Source organism: Thunnus albacares, chromosome 21 (assembly GCF_914725855.1).
Source record: "Thunnus albacares chromosome 21, fThuAlb1.1, whole genome shotgun sequence".
Lineage (NCBI taxonomy): Eukaryota > Metazoa > Chordata > Actinopteri > Scombriformes > Scombridae > Thunnus > Thunnus albacares.
Window position 1 is genome coordinate 12,415,865 of NC_058126.1, and position 22,608 is coordinate 12,438,472.

Below are 22,608 nucleotides of genomic sequence, written 5' to 3' on the forward strand. Positions count from 1 at the left end.
TGTGTTAAATTTTCTTTGTGCTGTTTTGTATGCCCTTTCAATGTGTTTTGTCATTGTAAAATTGAAAACTGTAAATAAAGTATATAAAAAAAGAAAAATCACACTGCAGCTGCTGATTTTTTGCACTCACATAAGCATCTAACACGTTTTTTTCACCCTGTAAGAGGAGAGAGACTAATGTACGACTAATCCATCCACAGACATATCACAATCAGTTGTCCAAAAGAAAAGCTGTATTTTTCTCTAAAGCACTGAGTGGGACTCCAGCCCTATTCATACTTTATAATCTAGTGAAACTGCTATTTTGTAATTTTGGCCACTTTTTCTTAAATAGACAATCAGATAAAGAAGCAGGAAATGTATAAAGGTGTGGATGATTCACATAAAAACTGAAAGGGTAACCGTTTCCAAATTTCAAATCATGTTCTTTATTTATATTGCAGTGTTGGCTGCAACTTACATTGTGTTGTCTTCAACAAGTAGCCTATGGCCTTATATGATGAACTGGATCATACATATGATATAAAATTCTGCTCAGCCTACGGCGTTTATGAGCATCTCATGAGAAAAATGCTCAGTCATTTACACGGTTCAGCACACACACAGACACTCACGCACATACATACAATAACTCAAATTCCATTCAGGCTCCTCCTGGGAAATGATGATACTTTAATAAACATGTCTGTGGTAAAGAGAGAGTTGCAGAGTAATTTGGAAGGTTGTGCAGCTCGCTGCAGGATGCAATCTGTTTCCTGCTCAAACAGATGGGCCTCCTCTACATGTATTCTGTTTTCTGCACCCGAAACCCCATCTCAAAACAAGACTATAATACAGTATGTATAGTGGAGATTAAACCCACTTTATCTTAGTTTATTCACCTCTTTAATTTGAAAAATAAACTTTGGCCACTGACCATAGTACTTTAAAAGAAAACATGTGATATAACAGAATGTGTAAAGGACAATTTCACATTATTATTATTATTATTGGTTTAAGATGTTGGTTGGTTATAACTGACAGGGTCTCATAGTTTACTTCTCATTTTATGTACTGTTACATCAGTGATAGCAGATTGTTACATAGAATGCATTTAGACACACATCTGCAATGCGTGTGGCTTAACCACAAGCCTCAGTGTAAATATATTTAACATTTGTTCACAGACACTTCATCTGCTGATGCACTGTATGTACAACCAGCCATAACTGCGCCTGCTGACTAAATGAAAAGGGTTTGGATGAAGTGTTATGTCATTTTAAAATAGTTTATACTCAATAAATGTATTCAGCAGTATATTACTAACCACTGAATACACCACTAATTGCCTTCATGATTTACTGTAATAAAAGTATAACTTCTGCTAACTGTGGCTGTCTGAGTGATGAAGTGGATTGTTATTGCCACCTGCTGGGCTGATTGTGAAACATCCATGTTATGTCAGTTCTGAACTGCAACATGCAACATGTCCCCTTTCATCCACTCTGCATCATCATTATGTCCTTATTTCATTCCTTCACTGTTTGCTTCGCCTCGGGGAAACCACAAAGACTGACTCGGCTGGGTTTTCTACGCAGAGAAAGGAAATGTCGCTAGTAGGCCACTGAATCGTCCACTTCAGAGAAAGCAGATGGTCTCATGTTGTTAAGGGGGACTTTAATTCAATACAGTGCACCTGCCTCTAGGCATTAGTCTGATATGCGTCTGAAAGTAAACAGAAGCAATGTCCTGGGATGTAATCACTAGTGTTAAATATCAACCAGCTGCTGGGGCCCGAACATATGTGAGAGGCAGTTAGAAAGCACTAAAAAAGGTACAGTTTGTGCACACCGTAACACTGGGAGAAAATAGTATATGGGATAATAGAGCGTGAAGTCTCACTGTGCACAAAATAATCCTAGTTATAATTTGCATGACAGCACATAAAAGCCGACATAGCCTCAGCCATTTGTGTGCTGGCAACTCTATCCTGGCATTTTATTCAAAGAAATTGCACCATCCTGAGAGAAGGCTAAGAAAATCAATACCAGTTATTTTATGAAACATGGGTGGTATTTATTTTTATTCTTTCATTCTATGTATGTAGTATGAATGATTTTTGGGCTGACATTTACACAGTGTGACAGGTGTGGCACTGTAACAGAGAGATACACCACACATTGTTGATGTTTTGATTATAAAAGGTGCATATCATTAAAATGATCTCCATACACTGCCACTCACAAGACCATATTCAATATGGTTTCAAATGTCGGAGAAAAACATATCACAAAAATTAAATTGTTTTTTTTTTTTTTTTTACTGACATTGTTGGTGTTTGACACAATTTGACATTAAAGCAGTACTATCAGGGGGGAAAGGTCACCATATTACATTTGTCTTTTATTTCACACACAAATATTAAGACATTAGTTACACAACTGGCACTCTTCCAACAACACAACAATACAAAATCATCAGATGAAGATCCAGACATTCTTTAAATTGCACAACCAAGCAACATTGTAAACAAATAGACTGATATATCTAAACTCATTTGATGGGCGAGTCTAGGATTTCTTGGTAATCCTGCCGAATGGCCCTGCTCACCCTGTACAGCTTGACTCCTGTCAGGGTGAACACACTGACCATGATGACCAGACCTCCGATGACGTCGTAGACAGACGGGATCATCCTCAGAACAATGAGCTGGAGGAACATGGCAACCACGATTTCTAGGTGCTGCACGGTGCTAACTAAGGCTGGATGAAACTTGTTTAGAGCATAGTAGACTCCAAGGAACGCCACGGTGGAGCAGATACAGATCCCAATTAAATAGCCCCAGGTCTCCCCATCTAGAGGAATGATGGGCTCCTGCATGATAAACATGGTGGAGGCACCCCACACCGTGCCCGTCCAGCCGAAGGTAAAGAGTGCCGTCCACATGCTGACACGCTCCTTGATGGCTCTGTAGACGATCATGGAGAGGGCGGCAGTCAAGCCGGCCATCACTGTCATTGTGTAGCCAAAGGCCTCCTTCCAAAACCCCAGCCTGGACTTCTCCTCATCTGCTACGTTTGGCACCATGACCAGGCACAGACCAAACACGCTTCCCACCACTGTGACCACATCTGTGTAGCCCAGCCTCTCATCCAGCAGCAGGAAGGCAAGTATTGCACTGAAGACTGTGGTGGAGGCGCGCCACATGATGGTGCCATTACTGGGTGGTACTATGGCAAAGGAGGTGTAGGCGCAGGTGATTGAGATTACGTTGCAGACGCCGTAGAAGAAGAGACGTAGCCGGTAGCCCTTAGGGCCAAAGGGGGCCTCATGGTAGTAGAAAACCACCAGGATGGACAGCACTTGGATCACAGAGCGAATGAAGAGCAGCTCAAGGGAGGGCACTTTAGAGCGGTCGGCTGCTAGACGGGTGATCAGTGCCACACAACCGTGAGCTACCGCTGCCCCAAACAAGGCCATCCAGGTCACCCTGGAGGCCAACACATTCGCCTCACCAAAGCTGGCCAGCTGGCCCCCAACCCCCTTGTCTTTCTGCACGCTTGGCTGCTTAGGCGGGGTCTCCATGGTTCCAAAGAAAGTCCTGCCACCTTTGCTGTCTGACACAAGTCTCTTTCCCGTATTAGCTTCTGCAAAGGCGCCAAAGTCCTCAAAAGAGGGTGCATCATCATACCCTTCATCGCCAGGCTGGGGGAAGTGAGTGGCATATTTCACTGTCACTGTGTTTGGGTGGATCTTAACCCGCTTTTTTGATCCGTACTGCAGCGAGGATGAAGATACATCCATGTTTCTTCAGGCGTCAAAGGGGTTTTATCTGAAAAGTGAAGTGAAGATCATTACAGTGTAAAGTGCTAAGTGCTAAAATAAACTTAACTATTTTTTTTTTTTGCCCTGTGGTCTGATTTTGTTTTCTGAAAGAGAGCAATGTTTGCATAATTCATCACTTGTTTTCTCAGTAGCCAGCCCCCCAACCCACGCAGTCATAAAAAAACATGTGCAGACACACTCACACACATGCATGCACACAGATAAAGCACACATTTACTGTATCACCCCTATCTCACTCACCTTTTCACTCTAGCCTAGCCTTACACTCGTGTTGTGTTACTTCTATATATATCCCATGCAAGCTCATATAAGCCAAGCAGCAAACATTCTGAGGCTGATTCAGTCTGATAGGGATGAAATTACATAACAGGAAACCACAGAGGGGAAGATACATAAATGTGGGCCACTTATAAGATGAATGGAGTTGCATAAAATAAATTAGCAAACCCCCTGTAAAAAAAAAAAAAAAAAAAGAAAAGAAAAGAAAAAAGGATTGTGTTAAAGGGGTAAATGGTGCTGAACAGTTTGAATGGTCCCTTCATTCCTGAAAGATTTCTGATGCTTTAGCGTTCAAAATTAAGATTACTGATTATCCATTGCTATAAAATGATCAACTTATATAAAACATTAAAAGTCTGCAGATAGTAGTTACAACTACTATTGTTATTACTAAATCTTATTGAGATTTGTATTACTACCCCATTCATTGTGTCAGTTGCATGAATCAAAGCCACAAGGGGGCAGATAGATACTCTTATTTGCCTTATTTCTTCCTCTAGAACATGCGGTTGCTCCTCCTTTTTAAAAATATATATTAATATAACTAAAAATCCTCCATATCAAATGATGCTTTAAGAAAACGTTTCATGTATGTGTTAATGAAAAGAAAAGCTCACAGTAGTGATGTGAGCGTTTACAGCTAATAAAACGATGGCTTAATATGCTGAGAAAAACAGTCAAAAAAGGTTATTTTCATGCATAAGCGAACAATTTGAGACAGAAAATCGAGACTTAAAATCTTATTTTCTCTCTTAGACTGTCATTTACGGTGATACATGCAAGATTTTGTCATGCAAATTATTAAAAATAATTTAGATTAATTTAGGTTTAAAATTGGTATAAAAAGGTACATTTTCATCAGTGGAGAATGGGGTGTTTGCAGCAAGAAGAAAACATAACATGTCTTACCTTTTGTTCTTTAAATAGTTCCTATTGATGCATAGACCCGTGTTTGTGTCATAAATGAAGATTTCGTTTGCTTTCTTGATCCTTACATTTGGTCAGCTGCAACTGCCATTTCCCCATCTTCCTTCTTCTTCGAGCGGAGCGCCTCTGGAAGATGCGTGCTGCTTATTTGTTCTCTACGCTGTCGATGGACGCTGCTTCTTGCTTCTGCTGAAGCTGAAGCTGCTGCTTAGGCTGAAGAAAATGATGATGATGATGATGGTGATGATGATGATGGTGATGATGATGATGGTGATGAAGCTGAAGCATAGACTCTAAAAGAGCTGAAGCAGGGGGTGAGGGGGGGGCAAAGCCGAGGAGAGAAGCAACTGTCACTGTCACAGCCAGTGGTTTCTCCTCCTCCCCAAGACTGCTTCCCACCTAGACCCGCTTATATTCGTCATCTCTCAGGAGGGGAAAAAAAAAGGATGTGCGTCGGTCAGTCATCATCATCATCCCCATCATCATCATCATCATCATCATGTTCATAAGATTACAACTCATTCACTTCAGAGAGAACATTTGATTTTCAAATTAAGGAAATGGAAGACTGCATCTTTATATGAGATATTTTGCGTTATTATGGTGCAGCTTACGCCTAAAGGGTGGGGTTTACTGGATGAACACAGTGGATGAACTTCACTACTTCTTTAATTTGGTGTCACAGCTTGAAGTGATTGGGATTCCCATAATCCTCCCCTTGACGCTCTCATTTAACTCAAGAAGAATCTCATGGGACCAGCTGTGTGCAGAAGTCATTTCACTAATTGTTCCTAACCAAGCACTTTCCCAAGAACATTGAATTTCTGCATTTCTTTAGGGAGATAAAACTTAAACCATTACTATCGATGCAAAATAGTATGCCGGGAAGGATAATGACAGAGGTGATATGCTGACTGCAGGTTGATGAAAGGCAGACATAAATTTATAGTCCCTTCAAGATGGGGAAGTTGAAAGCACTAAAATTAGATTGTTGAGTTTACCCCTCAGGCAATGCAACAGGAACCTCAGCTGGTAATATAGATCATACTGCCACTAGCTGCCACTGCTATTGCGTCTGTTACATGACGCTGATATTAATTAGTACAGAGCACCATAGACGTTGATTTGTGATGCTGTGGCATTTAACTCTGTGTCAACATTTACATTTTGCTATTTGCAGTCACCACAAATCAGACACCAGGGAACATGAACTTTGACGGATGTGTTTATTTCGCTCATCTTTGGACCTATTGGAAGTGCAAAAACTGTACTGGTGAGGTAAGATAGATTTCATCATGTCTCGTTAACTTATAATTTTAGCCTAAACAAAACAATTAAGTTTTGAGGATGTTCTGTTTGTCCAACACACCAAAATAATTCTTAGGATTACATTGTCAAAAGTGAATGCTTAACCCTTGTGTTTTGTTGATTTTGGCTTTACTTCTTCACAGACTCCACGGCTGTATGTGTAAAAATAATAATGATACTTGTAAAATCTGCTATTTTTTCCCCTTAAAGATTTCTTTTCTGTTCTTGTGACCTTATTAAAAATCAAATTGTAGAAAGGCATCGAAGCGATAGCCCTTACCTTTGCCACAAAATGGGCTTCATATTTCACAAAGGTGACAAAATATGAAGCATAAAGCATTGTAATTACACCAAATAGGGAAACATTGTTTAATGTGTCATATGGGCTATACATGAATAAATATACTGTATATTATTGTTGTTTGCCAAAAAGCTATTCAAAGACAAAGAAGTGAGTTTTATCCTACATGGTGCAGTTACTTAATGCATGTTTACTGTCAGTTAGACCTCATATGAACAAATAGTTATAAAGCTGCACTTACAGAAATTGAAATAGACTTGGGATTTGGGAGATGGAGCGCTACATAAAAAGTACTGTCAACATCAATCGCAGATATACAGAGTATGAAAATCTGTTGTATTTAACAATGTTTCACAGCTGCCGTCTCTGAGACCCCAAACAGAAGTGTCTCTGTAGACTTTTGACATCTATCATCAGTTAAAAATACTCTTATAAAACTAGTCATTAAGTCACAAAGTATCAAGGTAATAAAACAATCTAACAGTAAGTGTGTTCTTTAGAGCCGTTAAAGATAGACATTTTATTTATTGCCTATTACCTTGGCTTGTAATCTTTATGTGAGCATTATGTGAAAATCAATAAATATTGCGTGAATTTTCTTGCTGAAAAGAAAAAGCTATATTTGCTGTCCTCACAAAATGTGTTTCTGATTGAGATGTTGCAGAATGATACGATATCTAATGAATTACAATATATATTTAATAGCTGTGGACTTCTGCCGTCCTTCAGATAATATTTGTTGGTTATATTTTTTTCAGAATCTAATAATAACACCAAAATTTCCCAAAACAAGTGACGACTGGTCTGTGCATGAAGTTGTAACTGTTTAAGCATTCAGTGTCTGAACCACTGGAATTAGTCAAGGGATGAAAAAACCACAGTAAACTCTAAACTGCCTCACAGCTCATTGAACCACAATTTAGCTGGGAAGACATTTACGGAGGGTTTCCCTGATTTACTCGAAGAAAAAAATTCAGACTGTTGAGAAGGAGTTCAAGGAAGTGAAATGCTGGAGTTTTCCTTATTAGCTCACTTAACAGGGGAATAAATCTGCTCCATTAAATATCTCTAGAGAGATGGCAACATGTTAAGCTTCCCTAATCCTGACTACACCAAATTTCATGTCAGACAGCTTTAGCAGAGGCTCCACTGGCAACCTGAGAGAATATATTACCATGATTCTATTAAAATCAATAGCTCGATATTTGGACTAGGACAGATTTAAACAGATGTGAGCACATAATGAAGACCAATTACTGGCGAAATCCTAAAGGGCATCTCACTGAGTTCATGATTTTAGGGATCTTTACACAGAAAGAGTGCTGAGAATTACATTGTGGACAAGGCTGCTATTTCTAACATTTTCATGTCTGTATCTACAAGCGTTTTGATTGCTTTCACATATGTCAGTGGTGGCTAAACTTTTGCAGCCCTGTTACCCAAAGGAGTATAAGTTATGATGCCTTACTGCTGTCTCTGCCAACATCATCTCATATTTCTCTTACTCTTCTCTTCCTTTTCTTTCAATTAGTTGTTTTCTACTGAAAAAGTAGAACTTCTACTGGCTTTTTGGTGAGCAATGAGGTCATATTGGAAAAAATATTGAAACCTTGAGGTGTGTTTTGTATTGATCATCTGTGTTTTTTTCTGTGCTTGTCTGGTCCCTCTAAAAGACTTTCACATTAGATTTAGATAGAATTTCAGTCATTAATCATCCGTCTAGGGCTTTGGCCAGCTGTCATTGATTAAGCAGTTGTATCTCCGTTTTATTGGCTGCAGAGCAGAAAATGGCCGTGATGACAAGCTTATATAGCAGTTTCAGGATTTGGAGAATAGGGAAGGTGAGAGGAGGCTTGTCACTGACATGGAGCAAATAAGGTGCACTGAATGGAAGATGGTGGCTTAAATAGGCAATTTGTGAGTGGGTGGTGAGACTGTGGTGGGAGAGTGTGTGTGGTTCTTGCTCTGTTCACTTTTAGGGCTGAGAAAGCCAAATGACATAGTGAATTTGTTCAAGCATGCCTACGAGTTAACCAGCAAGAGCAGTGATAAACATCTACATGCATAATTTAACACACAATATTTGCCAGTTTATTCATGCATTAACAGTAATTTTTGCTTGTTTGTGTATCTGATGTTGAAAGGAATCGGAGCAAGAATCTGGAAATGAATGAATTTCAGTGATAAGCTGAAGGATGTTTGAGAGAGCACAATGCTGCGGCTGTCAAAGACCAAGCAAAACTTTTTTCCCAGCATGATGTTACCTGCTAACATTGCTCTGATAAGAATTCATTCCTGCCGGCAAGCCATCAGCACTTTTGTTTTCTCTCTGTTTGCTAAATCCAAATCAAATACAACCTCATGCTTCCATGAATCATAAATGGGCCAACTCAGCAGTTTCTAAATTGAGCTTTTTTAATTATGTATGAGCACAGGAGGATTCCTACAACCCTATAGAGGAGATCCCTTTGTTTTGATATTCCCTTCCTCCCTGACAAAAAATAGCAAAGACCAGGAGTCTGGTTAATCTTCCTTTCTGTCTATTAGTTCAAAAGCAGTCAAGTATGTGATCACAACATAAAGCATTAACATTTGTAATCTTAGTATATACAAAATCATGCATATTATAATGCTCCTTTCCTTATCTTTTTGCCTTGAGAGAGAAACCTCTGAAAATATTGTGAAGATTAGTAATGAAAGATATGCATTATTTCAGTATCTACAGTTGATGAAGAGATAAGACTAATTAGAAATGATTTGAGAAGCTGTGGTGCTTTGAGATAAATGCTCACATGCTCACAATGACAATGCTAAGATGTTGAGCAGGTTTAAGGTTTACACTGTTCACCATTGTAGTTTATTTAGCTATAAACCAAAGTATTGGACAATTTGAAATCCGCCAAAGGATTAAAATTCATCCTGTGGGGGTAGCAAATGTCACAGCAATCCCATCCAACAGTTGTTGAGACGTTTCACTAAAAACCCACAACTGTGTGAAAAATCAGGGGCTCACCAAAATCATTAGGATACATCGTCTGAGAACCATGAAAGTCTGTACCATATATGGCGGCAATCCATCAAATAGCTGTCAAGATACAGTATTTCACCAAAAGCCAATAATGTCAACCTGCAACTGACCAACAAACTGACTAGTGTGGCTAAAAAAAAAAACATGTGATAAACATCATGCATTTCATAGCGTTCCTTTCCTTTTTTTTGTCCTGATAGAAAAACATATTGTGAGGAAAAACAAAGATGTACATTATTTACGTATATTGAACCCCGGAACTGTTGATGAGGGATATAGATATTTCAAAAGCAAGGCCACTACACTGATGCACTCCCACAACCAAAGGCCTCCATCAGGTGCAGCATTAGAGACAGGTAGCCACAGATTACCAGTTAAACTTAAACCCAAATAACACTAAGTAGATTACATGTAAGGAATATTGAAGCAAATGCACTGACATCAGTATATTACGGTACCAAAGACGCAAAGGATGACTTGAGATATGACTCTGGTTCTAGCTCTTATCACCCCAAATACAACCAAAACATACAAAGGAACACCTCACATGGAGGAGTTAATTGACCATATAGGAAATCCATTTGAATTGAACAAGACAATGATGAGGGAGCACATACTGTACCTATGAGGATTATAGCTCTACATTTAGCCAGATTGGTACAATTTGTGCAATCAAGGAAGATCAAACATAAATATCACTATAAACACAATCAAATACAATCATTATGCTTATACATGGGGAATTATTGTTCTACACTTACCCTAAATTATTAAACCGTTACACTGTGGCAAGCTTTTTATAATGGAGAAAGCTGTTTTCCAGGCTTTTTCAACACCCTCTCCATACTCCCAATCAAACTTGTATCCACTGTAGCGTATGATAAGTTTTAACACATTCTTTTTTTTTTCCCTTACTGTGATATTATCAGCTCCTCAGAGCAGCCGAGACCGAACATAATTGGATGCTGAAGCTCCAGCAGCTGTTAATTTTTGTTCTTCTTTTTTTAGCTGGGTTGCTGTGAGATTTCGCCGTGTTCTGTGAGAACACCTCATAACTCAATAGTCAGTAAAGCTCATCATTCCTTTTCTAAGGGAATTTTGAATCAGAGCACAATTTGGGAGAAATGTGGTTTGGCCTTTCATTACTTTTAGTTGTCTTGAAAACAGCTTGTGGTTGTACCTTTAAACTTTAAATCCGTTTCCATCCACCTGTTAATTTGTGCATAAAAATACATGAGTGGAAACATTGTCCAATACCCAATGCATATATTGTATATTTCTGTTTTGCCTGTACAGTACATGTATCCTGTGATGCTTTTTCTCTTCAAAGCACTAAACTAATATTAATAGATTGCCCACCAATCACCTGGACACTTCACAAATTCAATCCATGTAATGTTATTTTAATAGACCAGATAGCTCCTGAACAGCTGTCTGGGGAAAATACAGTGTTTTTAACAAACTCAATTGCAGTTAATTAGTTAACCTGTCACCTTCACACTCCACCATTTTATGCTTTAGGGATTTCAGAAACGTGCCTGGATTTAGTTATAGAGCTATAAATGCCCTTGAATCAAACAGATTGAGATTGGATTATATGGGATAGACATGCATGGGAGACATTGTGGTGAGGTAAGACTGAAAATTATGCTTGAGGGTCTTAAGACGCAACAGTTAAACGTAGAACACACCGATCAGCAAGCTTCAAATTCCAGCCATAGGGAAGCAGATCAGAAGACACATTTCTCTGACAGGTGACAATCTGTACTGTGTGAGCTGCTGTAGCACACTGCCGTCACCACTGGTTTGTCTGAGATTTGAGTTGAAAGGGGTCTGTTCAGATGTCAGGCTCAGTGACATTTTGAAGTGATGCAGAGGCCTGGAACGACAGCAAGCTGTGTTGTTTGCTGTTGTGAGCAAGCTTGACAAACCTAACTCTACCGCTTGAAAGCATCATATCGGAGTATATGTGGAGGATATGTCTTCAGTTTTCTCCATGGATACACATAAGGCAAGTCAAGCATATGAGTGTGTCAGCATGGGTGCTGTACCTCAGTGACTTTTCAAAAGAGCTCATATTTCTGTTTTGTTTTAGTGGATACCCTTATTTAGACAAAATAAAATAAAATCTATTATGAGGTGACATCCAAAATCACAGAAAAACTGTCAGATGAGAATGAAATGATTTCCTTACTTGAACACAAACATGTCCTCCTTTTCTTTTTCTGAAAATAAAATAACATCAGAAAAAAACCCCCATCTGGAACAGAAACCCCCAGTTTTGCCCAAGGTGGTTTAACCTTACGTCAGAGTCTGTGATTAAGACATGGCCATTTCTGGTTTTGATTAGCCTATGCCTCAACCCTTTCAGAGTTCTGCCACTGAGCGGCCTGCGAGGCCTGATACAGCAGCCTTTGTGAGAGTGTGTGTGTGTGCTGATCCATAATGCATTTGACTAGATGCCTCCGCTGATGAGAATGCCCTTTTCTTTGCATCTGTCCATCCATTAAAACATGACATCTCCTCTAATTCAGATTCATAAATAAACGCTGTGCACAATTCATGAGATTTACAATCATGCAGCTGCTTAATGGGTCATTTCACTGCCATGGATGCTGTTTTGTTGAAAGTACTGTCTGTTCTCCAATATAGACACATGATAAAGACTGTAGGCAGTATGCAAACATTGCAGGAAGCTGTGGTGTGTTTATTTTCACCACAGTGCAGCAGATAATGCATGTTTTAAAGTCAGGATGCATCCATCATGCAGTTATAGAGAGTGATGGGTGCTTCAGTCAAATTATGAGGTGTAAAATTAACTAAACTGTGACTGCATAAATCACACTTTCACTCTGCGAGAAAGCACTGCAGGCTCTAGTTTCCTGTAGAGACACAGAACAACAACACTGATGAAAGTGTGTCATGACAGTTGGTACTGCAAAGGCTGTATGGTGTACAGTAAGTCGCCAACTCACACCTGCAGTTTAAACAACATCAGTAGTGGTATTGATTACGAGGTCAGCAACTGGCTCAGGAAAGGGTGTATGTGTCCAATACTTCTAATTACTGTAGAAACTGTCTTGACTGTTCCTCTTTTCCTGAAAATGAATATTGAATGTGTTTTTTCTGCTCTCTCTTCGTCTCCCTTGGTTGCAATGGCAACCAGATATTTCACTTAATGCATAACTAAGTACATAAAACTGTGGCTTTTTACTCGTCTTCTTTTACACAGACAAGCATATCAGATCTCTGTAATTTGACTAAATATCCGTCTGTTTTTCCCTGGCTCACTGTTGTTCTGTTTCGCTCGCATTCATTTGATTTTTTGACTTGAAAGAAAAAACTGTGAAACTGATGTGAATGATATGCAAACACATTTGATGAGAACACTTCACACACCAGACTGCAGCCAGTTCTTTAGTCACAGATTATGATTTGCAGTTTTAAGTGAAATGTTTCTGCCTGCTTGCTTTATCTAAAGGGGGAGAGATGCTCAGACAATTCAGACTGCCTGGGACTACATTTTAACATTTTATCTTTTTAGTCTATCATGCTAATTTGTTTTGACTGTTGGAAGAGCAGAAGTCATTGCAGTAAATAATAAACTTTTTGTTCAATTTAAAAAAGTTACAGACACCTGAAGGACATTACTCCTGCTATAAATGCTGGTTGAGTGAGAGGTGAATTTCTCATTGAAATAAGAAAATTATTCAATTTATAACTTAATTTGTACTACCTAGAATAAGATTTGGCTCCTATCACTGATGTTTTCATGCTGCCTTTCTATTTTCTGTTCTGTCTGAATTCACTTCATCTTATAAGGAAACTCGGTCAGAAACTTAATCTCATCAACAATGAGAATGCTTATAACCAAGGTTTATTTGGTATCAGAAGTGAGTATCACTATACTCTTGTCCTTGTACAAACCCACGAAAGAGGAAAATGGATCAATAGTATATTCTGTTAACTGTCTGACAGAAAGTTCACTGAGAAATACACCACCACCACCAAGGAGTTTGAATAAAATCAATCTCAAACAACAGTAAATGAAAATCAGATTGACTGCAGCACCTGAGAATGAATGTGTCCTTCAAAGTCCTTTGCGTAGTCTGCTACAAAACAAGCTGTGCTAGTATCTGATACATTTATCATATTCAGTACCAGATGTGGGGCAGCAGAGAGAGAGAGAGAGAGCAGAGATGGAGGATGTTGTGACATGTAATGTCCTCTTTCCCAAACCAGCCTATCACTTTTCCGACAGCACTGTGACACACACAGTAATTAATTTGTAATACGGGGCCATATTATTAGTGTAGCTTGAGCCATTATTTAATAGGGAATGAATCATCATTTGCATCAGAGTAGTGTTGTCTAAAGATGGAGTAGCGGGAGTGAAGAAGGTCAGAGAGCAAAGTGATTTATTAGGGGTGATAATGGATTCACGGGAGCTCCCATGTGTAGCAGAGACTTAAATCAAAATCCTCCCATTCATCACAGTGTTTACATTTAATGATATCACCACTCCATAAAATGAGAATATATGTTGATGTAGCTCAGACTTCAAAGACAAGCTGTTTTATGGGCAGGAATAGCCAGAACCAGATTATTGAGTATAAACATTGTGTTTCTAAAGTTATATAAAAACTTGCAATTGCTAGATTTAAAGGATAAGGCCTGTGATTGTCTATATTTTTGTTATTGTCAATAAATTGATCCTACTACAAGTATAACCAGTGTAGACAAAGCTTGATATAACTTATTCCATTTTACCTTTGTTGTCCAAAAACTATTAAAAAACACATAAATGAGCTACACTGTTGCACTGCAGTGACACTGATTAACAGATACAAATCTTGCAATGCTGATTATTTTACCCATAAACCTACTGCCAGTTAACATATACAATATCTAAAAGTGCAGATACTGCACTCGAAGAATACAAGGGAAAATATATCAACTTTTGTCCATTTTAACCAGTTTCTTTAAAAAATTCTTATATTATTTACAGTTCATAGTTCATAGGGATTAAATTTTTGCTAGGTGTCTGATTCGTTTAATGTAGTTATATTCAATAACTAACTGAATTACCAGGATGTCAGTTCATCAAAACGTTTATTTTTCAATTGAAGACAGTTCAAGAAAATTATGGGATCAGATTTGTTTCATAATAATTGAACAAAATCTTCCAAGAATCAAACAAAAAATGAATTGAAGGTGAATAAAAAGTGATTTGAAACCAAAAGAAAAGACAGTGAGAGAAATGTGAAAAATACTATAATCAAATGTTTTGTATAGTTTTATTGTCAGTTTTGCCTTTGAGGTAATTTTTTGGTTTCAAATGATTTTTATATACTTTCAATTATTTTCATTTTGTTTGATTCTTGGGAGATTTTGTTCAGTTATTATGAAACAAATCTAATCCCATAGAAAAAGAAATATATTTAGTTTTATCTTTCGCTAGCTGTGGCTATCTCATTAGCTAACTTGCTTTAGCTGTCTAGCTGTCTCTCTCTGTGTGGCAGAGTGCTATAAATGCATCAGTAGCTTCTGGCACACAGATGACCAGAGTGTAGTTATTGGAGAAATTATGGAGCCATCAAAAAAAAAGAAACATTATAAAGCCTGCACATTTGTGACTTGTTTTTAAAGATTTAGCAGGAAGTAATGGGTTTGAGGTTGATGGACCACAGTGAGGAAGTCAGAAAGTACATGCATGTATTATTGGTTTTGACCTTCATGGGATTTATTGACAATAAGAAAAATACTGAATAGTGCTGAGTTGATCCTTTAAATGTGTCAATCAGAACAACTCTACCTCCCTTTCTATTAGCTCCTGATTTTTTCCTCTCCTGAAATGTAGAGAGCACTCAAGTATGCCATTTCTCCATTACCCCTGACTACATGTATTTGCAATTCAGCTTTTAAATTCAGCAAGACTTCCTGCATTTTCCATTATACTCTCAGAGTGCTTCTTTGAAATGGCCCCTCACCATGTTCTCTCAGTGAACTAATCCATACAGGGCAGTTTGTTTTGATTTTGGTTTGAAGGGAACATTTTCTTCAAACACTCTCTGTCGCTGGATACCACAGAATATTGACTTGAGCAGCAATCACCCCATTGCATTTATCTCTGCAAACACGGTTGCCATGACATAAAACCTGTTGCTAAGCTAATTTTGCTTTTGTGCTGAAAAGGTTGACAAGAATCAGATACTGCAAATTAGAAGAGGAGGTAAAGGACATGAGATAATAGATCCAGTGTAAAGAGTAATGTTTCAATCAGGCATAACATGAACGTGTGACATATGTCTTGTCAGGGATGCTGATAGTATAAAATACAGCCACAAATGTCACCACTATGTCAAGCTGAAACAGATTATAATAGCTCTGTGCGCTGATGCATTTTAATCAGTGAATAATGTCATGAGAGGAAGGACATAAATCATACTGAGTAAATTTTAGTAGCCTAATAAAGAATTAGGGTTTTCATGCACAGAGAAATTTTCATTAAGAAAAGTTTCAGTGTGTTATATAACACTCTTGGGAGAGCTTATGTGCCTAAAAATGGGTGAATTTTAGAGAGTCCCAGTAACTTTCCTGTGCCTAATTGATTCCCTCCTGGATGTCTTGGGAATTTGTCAAGTGAATTTCAAGCTGCAGTTTGAGATAAAGGTGTCACAGGAAAGAATTTATCAATATCTGTACATTATATAAGCCTGAATAAATTGACACTGGAGCCCTCCAGTCATGCATTTTCCCCCTGCAGGCTTACAACCAGTCACTGAAGGGCCACCACGGCACACTGTAGTTTGTCATTGTTCCCACGCGTCCAAGCAGAAAACCTCATCGACCCGCAGAACAAGCTATAGCTTTTATTGACCAGCTACCTCTCTCGGTGGCCATTATCTTTACTGCCTTGTGACCAGATGGAACCGGTCAGCATTGGCACACAGAACAAACCCGAACACCTCCTTTGTGCAAACAGATGGACCATGAGGAGATGGGCGATGAGCAAGGATGCACAAATTATAGAGGGAGGCTCACTGACCATGTGCAACAAGGCAGCATAATGACAAAAGCAGAGAATAGACACTAGGCAATTATATGTTCAGATGAGGACTGATATGGTTAGGTCACATCCGGAGGAGGTGCACATCCAAAACAACAGAAAACGCCGGCCCACTGAGCTGTCATCAACCTGAACAAATGAGCCATCCCTCTGTGCTATTGTCTCTGACTGTTTTCTGCTTCTTTTTTATTATTCATACTTATATCAAGAGGTTTTCTCTCTAACATTTCTTATAACATTTTTAACTTTTAAACACCCCACACACCCCTACTGTATATCTCCACAAATAAATGAATAATACAGATAATAATAATAATAAATAGTGATAATAATAGAGCTATAAAAGCAGATAATGCTCCTGTTGACCCACTAAGAGACCTTTAATATTTGAGCTTTTTACTGCAATAGCCAGAAGCTCTCTTTCTTTGAATTAATGTGATTAAAAAGGACATAACATGCACATTTCCAAGTCTATATTTTTATGTGATGAATAATAGTTGAAAAAACTCCTTATTTATCTTATACTGGCTCTTTATGCAGCCCCTCAGTTCAGCCTCTGTCTGAAACAGACAGTTTTAGCTCCTGTCTCTTTAAGGCCCCCCCTCCCGATGAGCCGTCTGATGTGATTGGTTAGATTACAGAAGATTCCCCTTGGCAGACTTCCAGCAGCTCGGGAGGCTACTTAAAAAAATGTCAGGTTTTGCTTCTTTTTGCTGTTCTTTACTCAAAATATAAACTTCACAAATATATCTGTACATGTTCCAGCCAGAATCCAATCCGATATATGCAAGTAGCTAACGTGAACAACCTTAGCATCAACTTTAGCAACAAAGGCTGTGGAACGGATGCCCGAAGGCGAAGTAGAAGTAAATTTGCAAACTGAGTGTTCAGAGCAGGCTGAAGCCCTGACTTTTGACTTTCAGGGAACATTTTCACATATGTTCACCTCAAGTTTTGGAACTTTGACCATGTTTAACATAGACATCTGACATTACAGCAGTATATAAATGACAGAATATCACATAAAACATGGTATGTCTCCTTGAAATATTTCCTCATACTGATGTGAACCCCTTTCGAATACGTATAACAAAATACATGTAATAATCTGGGGCTAGCATATCACACATTTTCTTTTAAGAAATCTGCTGGATAACAATCATCTCCAGGAGTCTGACATGACGAAAGGTCTTTTATTGCATCTTTGACCTTCTGTAATGAAAAATCATTTTTCAATAAATGTCTATTAGTCGCTCATTGTTATTAGTTTTCTGCTTCTTCAAGTTTTTTTTAACACTTGCTCACAGGCTTTGGCTCGCTTGCCAAAGGGTGCTTTGTGGTTTTGAAAGTGTGGATTAGTTCCTGAAACAATACTCACAGACATTATAGCTGGAGTACTATCTGCCCCCCCACAATTAGTAAGTTAGTTTAAAGTCCTTCACACTGACTGAAGGAAATCCTACTGTTGCAGAAACATTGTTACTGTAGTTATTGTTAGAGCCAGCATGTCAGTGTCTGCTGTTTGTGAGAGGATTTGTTGATTTATCCGCCACTTCATCCCAAAACGGCCTCCTTAGAGACGATTCTTCCTTGGCAGAGACATTTCTCCTCGTACCGTTTCACAACACAAAGACGTTGGGCTTTACTTGGGAGGTTTTGAAGCTTGCCCTCATTTCTGGCGTACCTCCTCTTGGTATCACAAAGCGACCTGAAGACATATTCAACTGAGACAGATCTACATCTTGTTTCTCTGTCTCTTATCCTTGCGCTCTTTTTCTCTCTGTGGCCTGGGGGAGCCTATTTATGCGACCAGGCAGCTGTCAACGGGGCAGCCTGGCAGACTGCAGAGGAGCCTGAAATGTGAAATGCTATTTCTAGGACTCCACCGAATACAAAAATGAAGCTCAGGAGAGACTAAGCCACATACTGAACAGCACAGACGCAGAGTGGATGTGTAATCAGGTCATGCTGCTTTGTTGTGATTTCTCTAACAAGCCACCTCTGAAAACGTCAGTTGACACAATTTAATTTTAGAACATCTATTTTATAAATTTCTGTTTAGCTTTAGCTTCCTGTCTGTCTTCAAAGACATATAATGAAAAGGACATGGAAGACGAGAGTCGACGTGTGCATTAATGTGTTTACAAATGTGTCCGTGAGAAAGAAAGGGACACAGCAGGGAGAGAAAGGGAGGGAGAGAGTGAGAAAGGGAGCAAGAGGAGGAGCACGCCAGAGGGAGAATTGATGGAAAGTCACGACAAAATGAGGCATGACTCATGTTGACTGATGACGTAGATGGATGGTGCAGGTAAGCAGCACCCATGTCATGTAATCACTGACCCACAGGCTGCAGGCAGGCGGGGAATGTGCAACATTATCGGACCAATAAAAAGAGCCAAGATTTCTGGATCTATAACTGCCGTGACTCTCAATGTTATGACATTTTTAAGGTTACAATTGTCGGGTGTTTGATGTGCCATTATCTCCCCTATGCAGAATTTATGTGAAGTCTTTGAAAGAATTTACCGTTTCCGAGAAAGTGTTATGTTATACTTTTAGAGGACAGTGCATTTTTTGTTGCAACTGTATGTTGAAAAGTAAATATTAAACTTTATATTGAAGGAAAGGGTTTCTACACAAAATGCCATTGCAGCATCAAAAATGTCCACCAGTGTCAGATGCATCTTGAAATTGCAACATTTTACTCTGAGTATATCACACATTATATGGTCAAAAGTATGAGACACCCCTGGCTAAGCCCCTTAGTTCTACTTAAGGAAAAGCTTAAAGCTACTCTAATCACTATTTTTAATATGAACAATGAATCAAATGAATATGTACGATGCAAAAGGAGTAATTTGTAGTGATGAACCAATAGAGAGTTATCACCATAGGCTACTTTGCGGTTCCACTCAGCTTTTTAGCGTCTTTCAGCTTATTGTTTTGCTTTTTTTGTCATCCTGCTGTATTACCGCAATTCTGATTTCTTAGTCTACTCTGTACACACAACATCTATTGCATGTCCATCCTAGGAACTCCTCTGTTGCTCTTCCTGAGGTTTCCTCCATTTTTTCCCTGTTAAAGGTTTTAGGGAGTTTTTCCTTATTCAAATTGAAGGTCTAAGTATAGAGGATGTTGTGTTGCTGTATGGGCTGTAAAGCCCTCTTAGGCAAATTTCTGATTCATGATATTGGGCTATTGACTTGACTTGACTTGTTTTACAGCTCACAACTTTACTGGAACACAGATTGCCTACAATCAGTGCATGACCCCACTAATGCTCAAATGGATGAATGGATGCAAATCACTGCAGCCAAGTTCCAACATCTTGTGGAAAGACTTCCCAGAGGAGTGGAGGGTGTTAAAGCAGTATGTTAATGCCTTTGGTTTAGAATGAGATGTTCAACAATCTCATTGTTCCCATACTTTTGGCCAAGTGTATATACAATATATAATCTCAAACATTTTATAATCTGTAACTAACCATTATGTGGTTAAAAACACAATCTTACTCCCAAAAACTGTACAGAAAAGGGAGTTTAAAAAAAACCCCAAAACATAGTGCTCTTTAAACCCAATCGCCTCCACTCAGTTGCATCCATTTTCAAATTTCAATACATTTTATCTCTCCTTGCTGTAGATCTTCACGGATTAAGGAGAAAAAAAATGGAAGAGGTAGAGGAAATGAGGGAAATGAGATTTTAAATGTAGCTGACTCATGCACTGGATTTAATGTATTGAGTCACGGGCTAAGAACTAAGCAGCTTAGAGTTGCATGTTCCTCAGTGGAGCAGTAATTGTGTTCTAATACTCAGTTTTTTTTCCTGTAGATCAAACACTGATTGATCAGAGTCATCTTTGAATCCACATATGCTTGCATGACCACTTTTGTTTTGATGCTTTTTGGCAGTGACTTATAGGCATGGACAGATAATGCAACACATAAAAAGAGTTTCTAAACTAGGTCATAATACTGCTTTTCCCATATCAGATCTAAATTAGTCAAAATGGTTGCGTCCTCTAATAATTTTGCTTTTGATATATTGCAGATGATAAATAGAGCGACTGTCAGCTGGGACTGGAAAACATTTTAATGGATTGATGGATATTCTGGCACCTGTAAATACAAATATAACTGCTCGGTGTTGGTAAAAACCTGATTTCAAATGCCAGCAAATACCAGGGTCTGTGGAAAAGCTTCACCTCTCACAGCATTTCTAAAATGAGCATGTTGTTTATCTTTTGATGCACCAGATGGAAAAAAACTCCCATTCATATGAGGACGAGGGTTGGAAGCAGGGAATGAAAATCATGAAATGATGAAAAATGCCAATACAAAAGGTAAAAATATGATTTGATAGAGAAAACAAATCAGATATTTGATTTGGTTTCACTATCATATCATATTTTTACCTTTTGTGTATAATACGTTTCCATATAGATTATCTACTATCCATGTCTGTTTGCATGCGTATGGTGGTGAGCTGACATTACAGCGGTTTTATTATTAAATCAATGGACAAGATAAAAGGCTCCTTTGTGCACACTGAATAGCAGATGGAGATAAAAGCTCCTGACAGCAGTCTGAGAGGAATAAAATAAGAGAAAGTCTAAGTCAAATTCAATCACTGGGGCCAATTAACATAAGGTACCTATATTATGGATCATAACCTCCAGACGTTAGAATGTAATATCTCTGTTTGGCTGCTGTGTGTAAGATCGAATATTGAAAGCAGGCTAAATAGTTCAATTGTATTACAAAGACCTTTAATATTTTCTCTGAGTGTATCAGATTGTGTGTAAACAAGCTCAATATCATATTTGCATCATCAGGGAAATGAAAGCCACTTCTTGTTTTGATTTTGATTTTTGTTTTTTTGTAGCATCTTATAATAGAAAGCAATCGTGTCTCTCTCTCTCTCTCTCTCTCTCTCTCTCTCTCTCTCTCTCTCTCTCTCTCTCTCTGTGTGTGTGTGTGTGTGTGTGTGATATTTCAAAGCAGCATTTTATTTTTCATCTTTTATTTTTAACAGGAACGGCAGTCTAATAATCAACATGTCTGGAAACACACTTTTTTGCTTGCCAAGAGTTGAGAATAAAGAGTGTTGATGAGAATATCAATATACTCCCATGTCTGTATGCTAAATACGAAGATACAGTCAGCATCCCTTTAACTTAGCATAAATTTTGTAGCCCAGGGTAAGTGTTTCCCCTTACTTCTAGTCTTATGCTAAGCTATGCTAATTGGCATCTGGCATCATTCTGAACAGATATGACGCAAGAGTGGTATTGATTTTCTATCCTAACTTTCAGCAAGAAAGCTTATTTCCTAAAATGTTGTTATTTGCTCGGGTTTTGTATTTTCAATCATCTGGCTGTGAATCCAGGAATTCAGCAAAACCTACATAGAGATTTCCTGGCACACCATCTTGGCAGCTTTACATATCTCTACACATCCAGCTGCTCACGCTCCGTATTCAACCACAAAACCAAGTCAGACCACTGTAATCTTGGATGCAAATGGATCCTACTAAGCCTTTCCGATCAATTGATTGTTTCTCTCTAGAGCTCAGCCAGTTCTTAGAGGTTATCAATGGGTCAGCAGAGAATGAGAAGAGAGGGAACCACAATGGCAAATGTGGTCAAGGACGCATTACAAAATATAATACTATGTTGTTTTTTTTTTCAATATAATAGCACTTTGAGTTTCATATTGTATTGCAGGCTATTCACTACATTTATTCCCTGTTTTTGACGGGTTACGTTTGAAAGCATACAGCATTTTGAAGATATGTTGTCTTAACTTTGATTTTGGATTATACGAGGGGATAGAAAGCAGAACAGAGGTGTTATTTTTTAGGGTAAAAGAAA

The 22,608-nt window shown here is 38.5% G+C and overlaps 1 protein-coding gene across 1 annotated transcript; it reads right to left on the bottom strand.

The window, feature by feature from the left end:
• Positions 1-2,017: 2,017 nt before the first annotated feature.
• slc35g2b (solute carrier family 35 member G2b) lies at positions 2,018-5,422 on the bottom strand. The gene is made up of 2 exons (XM_044339908.1): positions 5,014-5,422; positions 2,018-3,811 (listed from the first exon to the last, which is right to left on the bottom strand). The coding sequence occupies exon 2, from the start codon at positions 3,781-3,783 to the stop codon at positions 2,533-2,535; it is 1,251 nt and encodes a 416-aa protein (XP_044195843.1). The 5' UTR covers positions 3,784-3,811; positions 5,014-5,422; the 3' UTR covers positions 2,018-2,532.
• Positions 5,423-22,608: the final 17,186 nt, after the last annotated feature.